The 20,188-nt window shown below is 32.5% G+C and overlaps 1 protein-coding gene across 2 annotated transcripts in view; it reads right to left on the bottom strand.

Moving 5' to 3' along the window:
• pald1a (phosphatase domain containing paladin 1a) overlaps nucleotides 1-20,188 on the bottom strand; it is a 65,328-nt gene that overhangs the window by 33,369 nt on the left and 11,771 nt on the right. The window contains exons 4-17 of one of the 2 annotated variants that reach the window (XM_067368562.1): nucleotides 19,346-19,525; nucleotides 18,996-19,160; nucleotides 17,348-17,508; nucleotides 17,136-17,211; nucleotides 13,524-13,681; nucleotides 12,019-12,115; nucleotides 11,803-11,907; nucleotides 9,594-9,689; nucleotides 9,375-9,509; nucleotides 5,856-5,972; nucleotides 5,590-5,769; nucleotides 3,598-3,795; nucleotides 2,161-2,301; nucleotides 450-521 (exon numbers count right to left, since the gene is read on the bottom strand). In XM_067368562.1, coding sequence (XP_067224663.1) covers nucleotides 450-521; nucleotides 2,161-2,301; nucleotides 3,598-3,795; nucleotides 5,590-5,769; nucleotides 5,856-5,972; nucleotides 9,375-9,509; nucleotides 9,594-9,689; nucleotides 11,803-11,907; nucleotides 12,019-12,115; nucleotides 13,524-13,681; nucleotides 17,136-17,211; nucleotides 17,348-17,508; nucleotides 18,996-19,160; nucleotides 19,346-19,525 — 1,881 coding nt within the window. Of the gene's footprint in view, nucleotides 1-449; nucleotides 522-1,101; nucleotides 1,204-2,160; nucleotides 2,302-3,597; nucleotides 3,796-5,589; nucleotides 5,770-5,855; nucleotides 5,973-9,374; nucleotides 9,510-9,593; nucleotides 9,690-11,802; nucleotides 11,908-12,018; nucleotides 12,116-13,523; nucleotides 13,682-17,135; nucleotides 17,212-17,347; nucleotides 17,509-18,995; nucleotides 19,161-19,345; nucleotides 19,526-20,188 lie in introns of those variants that run through there. The other variant, XM_067368563.1, reaches the window with a different exon arrangement.

The raw sequence follows: 20,188 nt of genomic DNA, 5'->3' as shown, positions 1-20,188 counted from the left end.
GATCTTACTGACGACGTGTTGGAAACAGCGGCAAGATCCACATCATGGATGGGTGGAAATCACAGAAATGAGAGACTCTAAATTCAGATGAAAACCACCTTGAGAAACTAGATGAATACGTCAGATTAGTGAAGGACGGCTTTAATAATAAATTAAATGCCACGTTACCAATGCGCTTTGATTTTCTGATGCATGACATCTTTGGAAATGCTGAATATAAAGCCATTAAGCAATACTGTTCACATTCTCTTTCATTAAAAATGTTACAAAAAAAATAATGTATAGTGCATTGTGCAAAAGACATTGTATTGTTTATGATTAAAACTTTTTTATTAATATTTTCAGCATTTGTCATAAGTGGTAGCCTTCAACCATGCACCTACAAAACATTAAAATTAAAAATTGCATGTTAGACCAAAAGGAAAGGTCAAAATGCAGAAATGCATCACCTCAAACTCGCCCTTTGTGTATTTGGCATCAGGAACGCTTACGATTTCATCCTCACAGAACTCTGGAAAACCCTGTCAAAACAAACAAAAAAGATCTTAAAGATCGAGATACTAAAATGTTCCATAGATAGAATTAGCAATATAGCAATATAAACATACTCTCATTTACTATATATAAATAATGCATATACAGTACAGTCCAAAAGTTTGGAACAATTTATTTATTTACATTTATTTAATTAAAAATAGTAAAAAAACAGTAATATTGTGAAATATTACTACAATTTAAAATAACTGTTTTCTATTTAAATATATTTGACAAAGTAATTTATTCCTGTGATGCAAAGATGAATTTTCAGCATCGTTACTCCAGTCTTCAGTGTCACATGATCCTTCAGAAATCATTCTAATATGCTGATTTGCTGCTCAAGAAACATTTAATGTGTACAATTGTACAAAATATTTGTGTACAATATTTTTTTTTAGGATTATTTGATGAATAGAAAGCTCAAAAGAACAGTGTTTATCTGAAATCTAGTCTTTTGTAACATTATAAATGTCTTTACTGCCACTTTTGATTGATTTAATGCATCCTTGCTGAATAAAAGTATTCATTTCTTTAATTTCTTTTCAAAAAAATAAAAATAAAAATTCTTACTGACCCCAAACTTTTGAACGGTAGTGTATAATGCTACAGAAGCTTTGTATTTCAGATAAATGCTGTTCTTTTGAACTTTCTATTCATCAAGGAATCCTGAAAAAAAAAAAGTACACAACTGTTTTCAACATTGAAAATAATCATAAATGTTTATTGAGCAGCAAATCAGCATATTAGAATGATTTCTGAAGGATCATGTGACACTGAAGACTGGAGTAATGATGCTGAAAATTCAGCTTTGCATCACAGGAATAAATTACTTTGTCAAATATATGCACTGATATATCGGCCAATAATCAGTATGTATTGGTACTGTATATATAAAATACAGAAAAAATTATTTTCTTCCTCAGTATTTTTGTATTTTACAAATATCTAAACATTCTTAAATCAAGAAGCATTTACTTGAGAAGCAAAATGATATTAGATATTAAATATATAAAAATAAAAATTTTGTGAGTTTAAGCTTAGAAAAAAGAAAAATAAAGACTACTAAAGGGGTCAGAATAATTATTTTTCACACCCCACTGGTAAGAAAAGACACTTAATTTTAACAAAAAGGTTAATTTTGATGCATTTTTTCAGAAAACAAGTCATTTTACTTGTGTGTTGAATCAAGAAAATCATGTTTTGCTGTGTATATATATATATATATATATATATATATATATATATATATATATATATATATATATATATATATATATATATATATATATATATATATATATATATATATATATCATACATACAGTATACTCACATAAATCAATATTGACCACACTGCAAATCTCGCTGCATGATTGTTTGTATATTCACAAAATGTAAACTTATGGCACAGCTTTATATATAAGCATGTCCACTCCAACTTTATTTGCATACATTCAAGCGATAAACACTATATAGCAAAACTCAAATGCTTGATTGCTTGTTTCGTCACAAAAAAGTAACTATATTATCATCAACTCTAATTTTTGATGTTGTCTCATACTTTTGGACCTCGATGTATAACTTCTATATCCTACAGTATGTCAGTATGTGAAGCAGACGTACGTTGAAGTGCCAGAGCGTGAGGGCGGAGATCACCATAGCCGTGGTCGTCCGTCCTTTACCGTTGGAGCAGTTAAAGACGAACGCAGAGAGAGAGTCTTCAGCGAGACAAGCTTTCATGGCCTCCAGCAGCCTGTCAAAACCCTGAAAACACACACAATGTGAGCAAATGAAAGAGATAAAGCAGACCAAGACAAATCACTTACACAAACACATTTATAATGTGTCATAAAACACACAGAAGAAAGATTATGAAACTGTCAGGATGAAGAGCAATAAAACCAAGTCTGTCACAGCAACACTTCATCCATAAATGACAATTCTATCGCCATCATTACATTTCTTTTGTAGAACAAAAAAGTAGAAATTTGGAAGAGCGCTGCTGCTCGGGAACCAGTGACGTTTGGCATCAAACCTGGCACGACCCGCCAACTTATTTAATTATATATCTGAATTATATTTAAATCTTTATCATTGAATAATGACTTTAATTGCCTTCAGAAGATATGAAATATAGTGCAAAAGTCATTTGGACTACTTGAGAATACTTTTATGTTTCTTCAAAATGTTTGTTTCACAAATTTGTTTTTTAAAAATGTAAAAAAATAAATAAAATTAAACAAAATAAAAATAATAAAGTATATTAAATAAAAAAAGAAACATTAAATAAAATACTTATTAAATATTAATTTGATGTGACCATTAACAGACAATGCGAATGTGACGTTATTGAAATATTAACTTAAAATCGCAGGGAATAAATACATTTTATCATATTATTAATCATATTTTAATTTATTACTATTTACTTATTTAATTATATTTTTATCGTTATTGGTGAATAATGACTTTAATTGCCTGCAGAAGATTTGAAAAATAGTGCAAAAGTCATGTGGACTACTTCAAGATACTTTTAAAGGAGATTTTTTGCCCCTTTTTTCGTCTTTCAAGTTTCTTCAAAATGTTTTCACAAAAAATAAATAAATAAAAATACAATGAAGCATTAAAATAAAAATAAAAAAAATTAAACAATAGATATTAAATAAAAAAATAAAATAAAACAAATAAATAAAATATAAATATCATATTATTAATCATAAACTTTATTGGTGAATAATGACTAATTGCCTTCAGAAGATTTGAAAAATAGTGCACAAAGTCATATGCTTCAAGATACTTTTAAGGAGCTTTCTTGACCCTTTTTGCTTGATCCGTCTGTCAGGTTTCTTCAAAATGTTTCTGTTCCACAAAAAAAATAAAAAAATAAAATAAAATAAAATAAAATAAGACATTTCTGGGTAAAATATTTCAGTAAATTGACAGCGACTCTGATGAACACTAGAGGGAGCAGAAGGTCTCTCCTCCCATCAGCCTGTATAACTGCATCTGAATGGAAAGATGAAAGTCATTACATCTTTAAGCTTTTAAAGCGTCTTTCACCTCTTCAGTAGGAGCAGAGCATTCTGGGAAAGGGATCCGTCTGTACTGCAGCCCCTGGTGTGAACTCTTGTGATGGTTAAAGATCTCCTGTACCGTCAAACAGCTCTTGAACATCTTCATCTGTTTCTCCTGCTCCAGAGTCACTTCAAGCCATTTCTGACTTCCCAAAAGTTCTTCTTTCAGAGCCGTTTCCAGTCTCTACATCAAACACACACACACAGACGCCGTTCACTGTCTAGACCCAAACACGGGTTCACAAAGTTGATGAAATGCTAATAATTATATTGAATGTAAAACTAAAATAAATAAATGGGGCTGTCATGGGAAATGGGGCATTTTACCAATAGTCCGCCAAAATAAAAGCTTGGGGATCTTAAATGTGAGGAATTTAAGGTATACATTTTAGTATTTTAACGTGTAGTGTAAAATAAAATAATTTTTACAATTATCAAATATTAATTTATTTAAAAGAAACTAAAATATTTTTTTCTGATTCCATGGCTCCTGCTGATTCGAATGCACCTATGAATCATTTCCGCCATTTTGAATTTTTTCAGAAATTTTGAATTTTCCCGCCATTTAGAATTTTTTGTTTTCATTTGTCCAATTTGCACGAAATTTGGTAAGTAGCATCTACTCACACTCCAAGGAAAAAAGATATTAAAAGATTTTTGATCGGTCAATCCTTTCTCGTATAACGCGTCATCGAATTTGGCGGCAAGCATGCAAAATTGGATTTGATGCTGTATCATTGCAATGATTTGGTGTATTGACATCAAACTCGGTATATGTCATTACAGGCATGACTTTGGGGTACATGCAGTGTCGTCACAGCGCCACCTACTGGTGCCGAGATAGTAAAAATGGCTATTTTTAAGTATAACTTTTGAATGCCTTGTCCTAAAATCATGAGGATGGTCTTCTTAGATTCCGTGAGGCATGCCGAGTTGAATGATATCCAATTTTTTTTGGTCAACCAATTTTAATTTTATCATAAAATGTTGCATTTTACTAACACATGAACATATTGTTATGAAACTCATCAAGGCCATGCTCTGAGAGGACCTGTAAAGTTTTAGGCCAACGCCCCCTAGTGGTCAAGAGATAATGAAATTTATGAAAATGCATCTAACATATGAAGAAAAAGTTCAACATATTGTCATTTAACTTGCATAACTAGATTTGTTGCCTTAGTCCTATGATACCAAATTCCGTATTCTGCCATACTTACTGTCCGCCATATTGAATTTTATTCAAAACTTTTCTCTATATCTTTGCAAAAGTTTTAAGTATTGACATGAAACTTGGTACATGTCATCACAGGCATGAATTGAGGATGCATGCAAAGTTTCGTCATAGCGCCACCTACTGCTCAGAAGTTATAAACCATGATATTATGTTATAAGTGCTTTAACTGATGTAATTTAAACAGCTTTATCCTAACCTCATGATCACAGATTTCCACAAATATTTCCTTTTCTTATTTCTTATTTGGCTTGACCGCAAAATTGCTGCTTGCAGCTATATATATATATATATATATATATATATATATATATATATATATATAATTAGATATATATCTATATATATATATATATATATATATATATATATATAATTAGAGTTAAAACAATTATCATCATTACAACAATTACGCATACTTATATTTACTAAAAATGTTTCATCAATATTTTTCTATTTACTTGCATGGCATGTGACCATTAACAGGCAATAGAGAACTTTCATCATGCGAATGTGACATTATTGAAATATTAACTTACATTTTAATTGGTTCAGCTGACAAAAATGATAAATAAAAATTGTGAATCCCTGATCTAAAGAGATAAAAGACCTCTAGAAGATCATTTTATCATCCAATTGTTTGAAAAAATCTCAGTAATGCACATCCTCGAGTGGCTTATTGCTTTAATTCAGCTGATTTAGAGGATTAATGCTGCTTGAATGATGTAAAGCAAAACCAGATCTGACCTGGATCTCTTCCGGCTGTGAGGAGAGCACACATATGTGCTGATCCACACGCGTGGGCTCTCTCGGACAGAAGATCTGACCGTTCGCCTCCAGAACCAGCTCATCCTGCAAATTCACCCACAAAACACTGCTGTGCTTCCTCTTCTCGTCCGTCAGATACGCCAGAACGGCTCCCGTCGCCTGCCGGGGAACGAGACGGAAGAATAGTGAGCGATGGCATTAACAAAACCATTAATGTGGATAAGAGTCCTTCTGAGAAGTGTTACCTCAGATGTCGGCTGCGCCATGCCGTAGATTGGCATCTTGGGCACTCGTCTGAAATTAGCCACTTTCATCTCCTTAACGGTGCTCAGAACGTCAGGCGCTAAATATTCATCTGCAACCTAGAAATAAAGCACATCCCTTCAGAAATAATACATCATCCATTCTTTTAGTCGAGGTTTACAGAGAAGGATAATGTGTAACTGTTGAGATGTCAAAATAATTTCCCAGTTTAATATTGAGAGATGACGAAGGGGAACAAATGATTCATTTTAATTTAAACGTGTGCATAAATATTAAGTCATATTTATTTATAAAGAGCTTTATACAATACAGACTTTAGTTTCAAAGCAGCTTCATATTAATAAAATAGGAAAATAACAGTGTTAATGTTGTAAAATGAATTAATTATGAAACTAAATGTCTGCTCTTTTCTGCATTCAATCATTACGTTTAAAAGTAGTTTAGACTTTTTATCTCACAATTTTATCTCACAGTGATATAAACTCACAATTGCAAGAAATAATGTCAGAATTGCGTGATATAAACTTATAATTGCAAGGAATTCTGACTTTATAACTCACAATATAACACTAAAAAAAAAAATCAGAAATGTGAGATAAAAAGTCATAATTATAACTATTTTTTATTCAGTGGCGGAAACAAGCTTCCATAGTTACCAAAGTAATTTAAAGAAACATTATTAAAGCTAATAAGGATTTTATAGAGTATTCAAAAACACCTCAATCAGTAGGAAAAATCACAAACCTCAAAATAATCAGATCAAATCTTAACTTTGACCTCCTGAAACTTTGTATCTTTACAGGATCAGTGTTCTCTGTGAAGTTCTGCTCATTTGACACTTTGTAACATTGTGTATGTAACATCTAAAATTTGGAATGTAACTCATTATTAGAAACATTCCGTTTTCTCTGGTGCTAATTCTTCTAATCAAAGGATGAATTTGCTTAATAAAATTTGTTCCCTCAGAACTGCGAGATATAAACTCACAATTGCAAGAAATAATGTCAGAATTTCGTGATAAAAACTTACAATTGTGAGAAATTCTGACTTTATATCTCGCAATTCTGACTTTATACCTCGCAATTCTGACTTTATACCTCACAATTCTGACTTTATGCCTCGCAATTCTGACTTTATACCTCGCAATTCTGACTTTATACCTCGCAATTCTGACTTTATACCTCGCAATTCTGACTTTATATCTCACAATTCTGACTTTATACCTCACAATTCTGACTTTATAACTCGCAATTCTGACTTTATACCTCGCAATTCTGACTTTATACCTCGCAATTCTGACTTTATACCTCGCAATTCTGACTTTATACCTCGCAATTCTGACTTTATACCTCGCAATTCTGACTTTATACCTCGCAATTCTGACTTTATACCTCGCAATTCTGACTTTATACCTCGCAATTCTGACTTTATACCTCGCAATTCTGACTTTATACCTCGCAATTCTGACTTTATACCTCGCAATTCTGACTTTATACCTCGCAATTCTGACTTTATACCTCGCAATTCTGACTTTATACCACTCAATTCTGACTTTATACCTCACAATTCTGACTTTATATCTCACAATTCTGACTTTATATCTCACGATTCTGACTTTATATCTCACGATTCTGACTTTATATCTCACAATTCTGACTTTATACCTCACAATTCTGACTTTATATCTCACAATTCTGACTTTATATCTCACAATTCTGACTTTATACCTCACAATTCTGACTTTATAACTCGCAATTCTGACTTTATAACTCGCAATTCTGACTTTATAACTCAATTCTGACTTTATAACTCAATTCTGACTTTATAACTCAATTCTGACTTTATAACTCAATTCTGACTTTATATCTCGCAATTCTGACTTTATATCTCGCAATTCTGACTTTATGCCTCACAATTCTGACTTTATGCCTCGCAATTCTGACTTTATATCTCACAATTCTGACTTTATAACTCACAATTCTGACTTTATATCTCGCAATTCTGACTTTAAAACTCGCAATTCTGACTTTATAACTCAATTCTGACTTTATAACTCAATTCTGACTTTATAACTCAATTCTGACTTTATACCTCACAATTCTGACTTTATAACTCTCAATTCTGACTTTATAACTCTCAATTCTGACTTTATACCTCAATTCTGACTTTATAACTCTCAATTCTGACTTTATACCTCACAATTCTGACTTTATAACTCTCAATTCTGACTTTATACCTCACAATTCTGACTTTATAACTCAATTCTGACTTTTATAACTCACAATATAACACACAAAAAAAAATCAGAAATGTGAGATAAAAGTCACAATTATAATTCTTTTATTCAGTGGCAGAAACAAGCTTCTATAATTACCAAAGTAATTTAAAGAAACATTATTAAAGCTAATAAGGATTTTATAGAGTATTCAAAAACACCTCAATCAGTAGGAAAAATCACAAACCTCAAAATAATCAGATCAAATCTTAACTTTGACCTCCTGAAACTTTGTATCTTTACAGGATCAGTGTTCTCTGTGAAGTTCTGCTCATTTGACACTTTGTAACATTGTGTATGTAACATCTAAAATTTGAAATGTAACTCATTATTAGAAACATTCAGTTTTCTCTGGTGCTAATTCTTCTAATCAAAGGATGAATTTGCTTAATAAAATGTTTGTGTCTATTATATAATATAGTGACAATTTAATCCAAGAAATGTCAGAAGTGCTGATAAAGACGTTGATGTGAACACACAACATGCTCTGATCCAATTTGTTTGTTTGTAATTTAACACCAGACCAGCTACAATGGTAATTTTCATGGCAAAATGTAAAGAAAATGTAGAAAAATATGAAAAGAAAAAAAACTAAAAAAGGTTTTAAGTTTTAAAGCATCTTTGATTTAAAAAATAAAAATAAAAATCTACCTAAATCTGACATTAAAGATCACTTCATATACATCAAGCATTCCATTAAAATATACCTCAAAGATATTTTCTATGTTTCAAGGTCTGTTTTGATCTATGTTTGTGTAAGACGTTTGATCATGTTCCTCAATTCGGTGCTAAAGAAAGTTTCAAGGCCATTGCTTAGAAAGGAACAGCCAGACAGAGTCACGATTTCACAATTCATCTGTTGACAAGTCACACTTTCCTTAGTAACAGTTGCGAAGTGAGAAGGTCATTTCCATGCAGAGCAAACCCACATTAATCTCAATGGAGAAACACTATATTTAAACACTATCAGAACAAAAGGACAGATAAAATACAGTGAATCTCAACTTTCTGAAGTCATCAGCATTTTAAAGGAGAATGTCACCCAAGAGAATGGAAGAAAGTTATCCACACATTCAGATCTTAAGAAGTCATACAATGTGTGAGGAACAGATCAAAAGTGGTTATTCAGTAATCATTTTTCACTATGACTATGTTTTACATGCACAAATATATAATATGCAGTGATTTAATCAGACAAACTGATGGATAATTATGAGGTTCTCACCAGAACTCGAGCTCCTTTTGTAAGCAGGTCAGCTGGTGCTCTGAGCTCTGATTGGTTCATGCAGGAAAGGAGGCGGTACATCCAGGCGTGAGAGCACAGCCATTGGCTGAAGCTACACGCGAACGCCAGCGGATACTATAACAGAGAAGAGAAACATCATATATATGACTGACAAATTAATAATGACCCTTAAAACACTCATTTGAAAACATACTGTACCTGTTCATGTAGGTAAGCGTTAAAGACGATCAGGTAGAAATATCTCTCTAGACTCTGTAGAGTTCGATGGAGGAAGTAGTCTTTAGTGCTGCTTCCCTAAAAACACACAGCAGAAAATAGACTGTTCAGCTGTAGGCCGTAAATTTGCTCTGGGTTTGTTTCTCCAGCTGGTTCTGCACACAAGTGATCTTTACACAGGAAACAGAATAACTAAGTTCAGGAAAACAGATTTCAGTTTGTCCAGAGAGGAAGAAATCACTGGAGACGGACAGAATCAGCTCAGTTGATACGTTTGCAGGATAAAGAGTCTTTGTTAAGACGCTACACACACACACAAACACACACACTCGTCCATCCAGTCTGTGTATTGAAGCCTGACAGAGTAATGAATTACTGCCAGCACAGATTCAGGGCTCATATAATGGAGGAATCTCTTTTTCCTGGATCGTTTTCTGATAAAACAGTTTATTGCACTATGAAACGTACTTTAATTTTCAGAACTCAAAATGTCCTGCCCAGCCTCAATTGATTTCACATGCAAAGAGGCATTTACATTAGTTTGGATGTTATTAATGTTTCTGAAAGAAGTCTCTTGTGTTCATCAAGGCTGCATTCATTTGATCAAAAATTGAAATATTATTACGATATAAAACTGCTATTTTCTATGTTAATATAGAGTACTCTGTAATTTATTCCTGTGATCAAAGCTGACTTTTCAGCATTATTACTCCAGTCTTCAGTGTCACATGATCCTTCAGAAATCATTCTAATATGCTGATTTGCTGCTCAAGAAACATTTCTGAATGTAGTTGCGAGCAGCAATTATCGAGGTTCAAGAGCTTTAAGGCTTTTAAACACAAGCGTAAAAAGGTATAATGTTTTATTAAGCAAGCATGTAACCATTTACAGCCAATACAGGCAGTTTACCATAAGAAATATATGGTTTATAAAGCTTTTTAACAGTTAAAGCGCCACCTATGGTGCAATCTCCATAAAAGTTGTCATGCTTTTTTTTTTTTTTTAAAGCCATATGTTGCATGTGCTCATCTATTTTCATAAAGTTTCGAGTTTTCGTTTAGAATTTATAGGGTGGAGTTCAAATTTTTTTATTTAATTATTGAGTTAAAGAGTTCATAGAATTGTATTGCACTGGTTTGGTTCTGATTAAGTGAAAAACCTAGGACTAGTTCGCAAAAGTAGGTTTTTTACATAATCACGAATATTTAAAGAACGATTCGATGAACTGCAGCGGTCCTAGAGGCGAAGTTGCTCCGAATAAGGAGTTCTACCATGTGGTACGAATGTTGTGGGTGTGTGCAGAAAAAATTGCTTTACACATCTGAAAATTGCGAAGGCGCTCCCCAGTGGCTGATTCCTTTCTTATTTCTCACAGGCCTCTAGGGCCGTGAGTCAAACAGGCCTAGCGAGTTTCGTTCCGATCGTCCTCCGTTAACCTTGTCTGATAGCTGCTCAAAATTCATTGGCCGATGGTGGGCATGTTTTTTGAGATACGTCAGTGTCCTCATAGACAATCATGACACCTCGGACAAAGATACTGCAAGCCAGTTTTCAAGTCAATCGAACTAACAGTGAAGTAGATATTAGCCATTTTCAGGTTTTTTTCCTGTTATAGCGCCACCAAGTGGACAGTTGCCGCCTCCTTTGTCACACGACCACAAAATGAGCTCTTACATATGTGTGCCAAATTTGGTGAAAATATCCCATTCCGTTCACGAGTTATAGCCATTTTAGTAAAAGTGGCTCCGCCCATTTCCAACGTTTTGATGGCCCTTAGAGACCGTGAATCAAAATTTAAACTTTTTGACAATCAGACTCTGGAAATTGCATTTTGTCCATCTTGAGCCTAGGATTCCAACAATATAAGACACTTGAGCCTACACATAACGATTCAGAAGTTATGAGACATTTCATACTTTTGACCACTGTAGCGCCCCCGTCAGGCCGATTGGGGCAAGCCTTCGTGACATTGTAGATGGTGTAAGTACTACCAGCCCTCAAAGTTTCAAGTCTCTACGACTTACGGTTTGGTCTGCCCGATCACTTTTGGGGGAGAATGCTGATTTACAACATTATTACATTTTTTCTTAATTTTTCCAAACTTTTGACAGGTATTTAAAGACACGGCAGCAAAAAGAAGCTTCTTTAATTCTAGAGAAGGTGGACAATGAAAAATATGACAGATTCTCACCTGGATCTGATAGTCCTCACCGATTCCCTCCAGCTTTTGTTTGTTCTCATAAATGGCCTCTCGAATGTCGTGCATCTCAGAGCACAGATCTATGGCGCGGTTCACCTGAAACACAGCAGGATGTGGTCAGCAGCTCATCTGAGATTAATACATATATAGCATGATGCTATTTATGACTTAATGAACACTAGATTGAACATGAGACCAAATACAAACCTCTTCCATGACCTCTTGACCTTTAGGCAGCTTACTGATGAGGGTCTGAATAACCTGGAACTGCATTTTGGGTTTGTCCGTCACATCCCCTTCAGCTCTATGAACATGTGACATCTTTCACATTAAACATTTCAGCAGCAAACACACATTTCATTAAACATTCATGAGCATGCAAATGAATGCTTTAATTGATCAAAAGTGACAGTAAAGATTCAAAATGTTACAAAATATTCTAGTTCACTTTCTATTCATCAAAAGAATCCTGAAAAAAATATGCCACGGTAGGTCGAAATAATAATTTTGTAATATTAAAATGGTTTATTTCCTACTCCTAAAAAGTTCATCAGACTTAAAGAATTTGTCATCTCTTGGAAGGCCAGGTTTTATTATAAATTCTGACTTTATATCATGCAATTCAGACTTTCCATCTCGCAATTCGGACTTTCCATCTCGCAATTCGGACTTTCCATCTCGCAATTCGGACTTTCCATTTAATTCGGACTTTCCATCTCGCAATTCGGACTTTCCATCTCGCAATTCGGACTTTCCATCTCGCAATTCGGACTTTCCATCTCTAAATTCGGACTTTCCATCTCGCAATTCGGACTTTCCATCTCGCAATTCGGACTTTCCATCATGCAATTCGGACTTTCCATCATACAATTCGGACTTTCCATCATGCAATTCGGACTTTACATATAATTCAGACTTTCCATCTCGCAATTCGGACTTTCCACCACGCAATTCGGACTTTCCACCACGCAATTCGGACTTTCCATCTCGCAATTCGGACTTTCCATCTCGCAATTCGGACTTTCCATCTCGCAATTCGGACTTTCCATCATGCAATTCGGACTTTCCATCATGCAATTCGGACTTTACATATAATTCGGACTTTCCATCTCGCAATTCGGACTTTCCATCACGCAATTCGGACTTTCCATCACGCAATTCGGACTTTCCATCACGCAATTCGGACTTTCCATCTCGCAATTCGGACTTTCCATCTCGCAATTCGGACTTTCCATCTCGCAATTCGGACTTTCCATCTCGCAATTCGGACTTTCCATCTCGCAATTCGGACTTTCCATCACGCAATTCGGACTTTCCATCACGCAATTCGGACTTTCCATCTCGCAATTCGGACTTTCCATCTCGCAATTCGGACTTTCCATCACGCAATTCGGACTTTCCATCTCGCAATTCGGACTTTCCATCTCGCAATTCGGACTTTCCATCACGCAATTCGGACTTTACATGTAATTCTGACTTTTCATCTCGCAATTCGGACTTTCCATCTCGCAATTCGGACTTTACATCTCGCAATTCGGACTTTACATCTCGCAATTCGGACTTTACATGTAATTCTGACTTTTCATCACGCAATTCGGACTTTACATCTCGCAATTCGGACTTTACATCTCGCAATTCGGACTTTACATCTCGCAATTGTGTCTTAGACTTAGTGTATAATCAGTATAATGTGAGCGTGTTCGAGGTCTTACGGTGCTGCTGGCTCCTGCGTCGCCCGTGTCAGATGCATCATCACCAGTGATCCCAGGATCAAACCCAGATTCGTGCGGCCAACGCCCACCTGACAGCTGAACAACAGGGCTGGAAGCGGCTGAGATGCGTCACGACTCAAAGACAGAGACGGATTCTCCTGACAGAGAGAGAGAGAGACTGTGAGCACTGCTGGGTAGATTACTCACAAATGTAGTCCAATTACATGATGAAAACTGTAACAAACTATTACGCATAGATGAACATGACGGCACATGCTAGTGGATGAGTTGAATCAACTCCACAGCAACTACATCAATTTATCCACTAACCATTCAGAAACGTCTAAAAGTTGTAACTTCTTCCTGAGTCTCTCCATCAGTGTCGACTCCGGTTTGAACAATGTAAGGCTGAACACTTTTGTCATTTTGTCTGCGTGAGATTTTCCAGCTTTGTTGTTGTTGAGCTGTTAAGGCTCCGCCCTCTTCTGGAAAGGGGGCGGGAGCAGTAGCTCATTTGCATTTAAAGGGACACACACAAAAACGACATGTTTTTGCTCACACCCAAATAGGGGCAAATTTGACAAGTTATAATAAATGATTTTGAGCTGAAACTTCACAGACACATTCTGGGGACTTGTATTCTTGTGAAAGTGGCATTATAGGTCCCCTTTAAGTATATTAAATTATATTGTATTTAATAAGGAGTAACTATGGAGTTCGAATCGCTGCATGAGATGTGTTGGCAGCCCTGGAGAACAAACAGCCTTGGAGCAAGACAGGAAGTGGCCTCTCTTTCTTTTATAAAGCTGCTTCCTGTGTATCATTCTATTGGCAGGGCTAAAATAACAGCTTGAGCCCTGAGGTTTGACAGGACGCTTTAAATAGGGAGCGGACATAATAAGCAAGGCGGGAGTTTAGATGAACAATCAAATGAACACGTCACATTATTCCTCATTTAAATAATTCATGCCCAAACTAAAGGGGCGTGGCCTGGTTGAGTTAGTTAGAAGTGTGTTGAAACTGGTGGTAATGATAAGGGGCGGGACATTTCCCAAACACCAATCACGACACACTACTCCAGCCGACCAATCAGAGCGCATTGTGCTTTTCAGAAGGAGGGGCTTCATAGAGACAGAGCGTTACTGACAGACTGGGAAGAGAGGAGCTGCAACAATGAGGAAAATAATCAACATTCAAGCAGGAAAACCTTTGTAAAAGTGGTTTCATGTGGCCATTTTACTTTCTAATCTTTCAACTCGACAAATTTGTGGCTTCAGCTTCTGTCTTCTTAAACCAGAGAAACAGGAAACACATGATGAAGGAGGTCTCATTCATCAGACACATGACTGGTGAAAACACACAAACTGAGCTACAACCAGACAAAAACACCACAACAGACACGCTTGCAACTATTTACCATGGTAAAACTCACTGATATATCAGCATGGTCAAAAAAACTGGTACTATTGGTGATTATGGGTTGATAAACGGATCTGTTCGGCTAATGCACAATTTCTGTTTTTAAATATTTAATATGATTTCTGTGAATGCTGTTTGTTTTAAAACCACCAAAAAGTGCCGAGAACACAAGAACAATGTTCGCCTGATGATCTACAGACTCCAGAATATTCCATGAACTCATTTCCCATCTAAACACGTTATATATTAGAGCGCAGACGCACTTTACAGCATCTGATGTGTTCAGATTCCACAGTCTCTGGAGATGTCAAACATCTTCAGGAGCTTTAATCACATTGGCGTGAACTGAACCGACCGCATCACAAGAAAACAATTCTGGCGAAAAACAGACAGACCCTTCCTGTGTTTCACATGACATCAGCTGACCAATACATTGATTTAGATGATATCTCAGTTATTAGAAAGGTCAGAGCTAAATATGGTTCATGGAGTTCATGTTGGTCGTTTCAGGGGAATCTCTTACCCGGAGAACATACATGAAGATTTTGCTGTTAATATTTAATATGAATATTAAGAAAATTATGATTTTGATTATGATTATTATTAAATAGCATAATTGCCTGCTTTGATAATTTTTTAATTAATATAATTATAATTAATCCTGAGATCTGATTTCTTTTATACAGTTTTTAAAATTATTATTATTATTATTATTATTAATAAATATAATAGTATATATATAGTATAATAATAATAATAATAATAAATATAATTATTAATCCTGAGATCAGAATTTTTTAATAAGATATCATTATTTTAATATCATTATCAAATACATGTTTCAATGCTTTAATTATTATAATATAATTATAATTATAATTCATCTTGAGATCAGAAAACACTTTTTTTGCTACTATTATTATTATTAAATAGTATAATTCACTGCCTTTAATAATAATAATAATAAAAAATAAAAAATAAAATATATATATTATATATATATATATATATATATATATATATATATATATATATATATATATATATATATATATATATATATAAAAAAAATTTCTATTATTATAATTATTATTATTATTATTATTAAATAGTATAATTCATATCTTTAATAATAACATTGAGAAATAAATAATTAAATATAATTACAATTAATCCTGAGATCAGAAAGTTATTATTATTATTATTATTAAATAGCATAATTACATGATTTGATGGTGATTATTATAATGAATATAATTATATTTAATTCTGAGATCAGATTTCTTTTTCTTTTTTTTTCTTTTTTACTATTATTATTTGTTATTATTATTATTATTATTATTATTATTATTATTATTATTATTATTATTATTATTATTATATTATATTTAAATAGTATACGTCACTGTTATAACAATAATAATAATAATAATAATAATAATAATAATTTAATATTTATAAATTAATATAATCCTGAGATCAGAAAATTTCTGAAATTAGTATTAATATTATCATCATTATTAAATAGTATGTTTCACTGCTTTAATAATTATTATAATTAATTATAATTATAATTTATCTTAATATCAGAAAACATTATTTTACTATTATTATTATTATTATTATTATTATTATTATTATTAAATAGTATAATTCACTGCCTTAATAATAATAATAATAATAATAATAATTATAATAATTAATTATAATTAAATTATTTTATTATAATTATTATTATTATTATTACCATAATTATTAAATAGCATAATTTCACTGCTTTAATAATAATTATTATCATTAATTAATATAATATAGTTAATCCTGAGATTAGAAAACATTTACATTTTTTACTATTATTATTATTATTATTATTATGAATAATTCATGGCTATAATAAAATAATAATAATAAAAATAATTAAATAATTAATTATTTATTATTTATAATTAATTAATTATAATTAATCCGGATGACAGAAAACATTTAAATTATTATTATCATTATTATTAAATGGTATAAGTAACTGCATTAATAATAATTATAATTAATCCTGAGTTTAGAAAACATTTTTACTAATATTATTAATTAGTATAATTGACTGACATCAGCTGACCTGTCACTGATTTAGATGATATCTCAACTATTAGAAAGATCAGAGATAAATCTGTTGGAGGTTTCAGGAGCATCTCTCACCCGGAGAACGCTGACGAACGCATCAAACTCGTCCTCCAGAGGCGCGCCCTCCATCGGCAGAGGCAGACGGTAATACCTGAACAAACACAGGATCAATACATCACTGCTGTTACACATGTAGTGTGTGTGTGTGTGTGTGTGTGTGTGTGTGTGTGTGTGTGTGTGTGTGTGTGTGTGTGTGTGTGTGTGTGTGTGTGTGTGTGTGAGAGCACCTGTACGAGGGCATGGTGAAGCGCGGTCTCTTGTACACCTCCTCTGTCACGTGAATGTCTTCTTCACAGCAGATGCAGATCTTCTGCGGCTCTCCTTTGAAATGCTCGATGTCGTTGTAGACGTAGAACACGTTGTCATTCAGTTTGGCGAAGTCGTGAAGCTGAAAGAGCAAAACAGTGTTTTCTCAGACGAGCTCGTCTTCAGATCGCCACATGAACGTTTTAGGAGGTGCAGAAATTGAAATGACAAGGAGAAATCTTTTACAAATGTGCAGTTATTAGAAATGTCATTGTTCTACTCAGTTCTAAGAGCATTTATACAACTTAAAATTGGTTTTGATTTAATGACTAAAAATGTCCTATTATGTTTTTTATATCTAATTAAAAAAAAAAAAAAAAAAGTTTTTGGATGTTGGTTTCACCACTTGATTTGACTTCCATTTGCTGTAAATATTTAATATTAATTTTAACAAAAAAATATTATTGTTGTCATTGTTTATTATTATCATTACTGCTGCTGCTATTATCATTATTGTTATTGTTATTATTATTGTTATTATTATTGTTATTATTATTATTATTATTAACTGCTTTAATACTGGTGGTAATAAAAATAAAAAATATATAATTAAAATTTAACCTGATTTCAGAAAACATTTTTAGCATTCTTATTTTTATTAAATACTAATAACAACAACAACAACATGTAATTAATCCTGAGATTTAAAAAATAAATAATAATAATAATAATAATAATTAGTAGTAGTATTAAATTGTATACATTTAGTGCTTTAATAATAATTATTATAATTAATTAATATAATTATAATTAATCCTAAAATCAGAAAACATTTTTACTATTCTTTTTCTTATTACTAAATATTATAATTCACTGCTTTAATAATAATAATAATAATAATAATAATCCTGATATTTAATAAAAACAATATTTAAATAATAATAATAATAATAATAATAATTTAGTAGTAGTAGTGGTATTAAATCATAATTCATTGCTTTAACAATAATTATTATAATTAATATAACTATAATTGATCATGAAATCAGAAAACATGTTTACTTTTTCTTATTATTAAATATTATAATTCACTGCTTTAATAATAATAATAATAATAATAATAATTAGTAGTAGTAGTAGTAGTGGTATTAAATCATATAATTCATTGCTTTTATAATAATTATTATAATTGGTTAAAATATAATTATACATGAAATCAGAAAACATGTTACTATACTTTTTGTTATTACTTAATATTATAATTCACTGATTTAATAATAATAATAATAATAATAATAATAATAAAATTAATTCTGAAATAAAAACAACATTTAAATAATAATAATAATAATAATAATAATAAACTATTATTAGTAGTGGTATTAAATTGCTTTAATAATAATTATTATTATGATTAATATAATTATAATTAATCCTGAAATCAGAAAACTTTACTATTCTTTTACTTATTGCTAAATAGTAAATCATTATTAAAAGGATCTCAGAACAGTTCTAAATTAATTTTTCTTGTTCATTCCATTTTTGTTTTTTCAGAACAAAATCAGATCCAGACACGTCTGACCCATTCACTTCTCTCCGTTAGACCGATCACATGATCGATCTCCTGACCTCTTTCCTGATGGAGAGCTCCAGGTTCTCGGAGGAGAGCTCTCGTCCCAGATGGTGCAGGTTCTCGTGAAGGTTCTCCTTCCTCCGGGGCGTGTAGGGAAGGAAGTCGCCCTCCAGACGCAGGAACACCACGGGCTCCTCGCGCAAACAGAAGAAAATCACCTCCTTTCAAACGAGACAGACGATGTCAATCTCCACTGCGATCGCAGGACAAATAAAAAACACTTTTGCTGTTTAAACTCATTTAACAGCTTCATTTAAAGCGTCAGTTTAATCAGCACAACAAGCGAGCGAATCAACAGATTTAATCTCTAACGAATCACTCGACAAACAGGATTATTTACACTGACCTGATGACCCTGACCCTGGAGTCTCTGCAGGACCTGTTTGAAGCCACTCAGGCTGGGCTGACCCATGCCGTACAGCGGGAATCCGCCTCTGCTCTGTCTGAAGTTGGGCGCTCCGTACGAGCCGGCGGTGCTGAGAACGTCCGCTTTACTGAACACGTCCTGCACCATGAAGTAGGAGCCCTGAGAAGAACACGGGATGATCATCCGTCTCTCCCGCACTTTAACAAAAGCTGACGGACGCTGGTTTGAGCTCTTAATTACAAGATTAGATTCTGCTCAGAGGAACGAACTCGCGACGTTCATGAATGTTGATTAATTAATGCAGTAAAATAACTTTCACCTCTATGCATTTGGCAAATGCTTTTATCCAAAGTGACTGACTTTGCGCATTTAATCCAAAATAGGCTAAAATTAAAGCAAAAATAATATGAATAAATATTAGATAAAAAAAAATTAAACATTAAAACTAACTGAAATAATTAAGCTGAAGCACTACAATAAGTCAAATATTTTGTTTTAAAATAAAATGAAGCTAAATTAAAACTAAAATAAAATAAAGTTCAAGTAAAGCTAAAATAAAGCTAAAATAAAATTAAAATCAATTTAAAATAAAAAAATACTATTAAATTAAAGCTAAAATAAAATAAGAAAAATAAGAAAATAAATATAATTAAAATAAAGCTAAAATAAAATAAAATAAAATAAATAAAAAAGCTCAAATAAAATAAAGCTAAAGTAAGGCTAAAATTAAATTAAAATTAAGTTAAAATAAAAATAATTAAAATAAAGCTAAAATAAAATAAGATAAATAAAAAAGCTAAAAGTAAAAAATAATTAAATTAA

The sequence above is a fragment of the Chanodichthys erythropterus genome, chromosome 19 (genome assembly GCF_024489055.1).
Source record: "Chanodichthys erythropterus isolate Z2021 chromosome 19, ASM2448905v1, whole genome shotgun sequence".
In the NCBI taxonomy this organism is placed as follows: domain Eukaryota; kingdom Metazoa; phylum Chordata; class Actinopteri; order Cypriniformes; family Xenocyprididae; genus Chanodichthys; species Chanodichthys erythropterus.
This window is presented reverse-complemented; position numbering and strand designations above follow the sequence as displayed.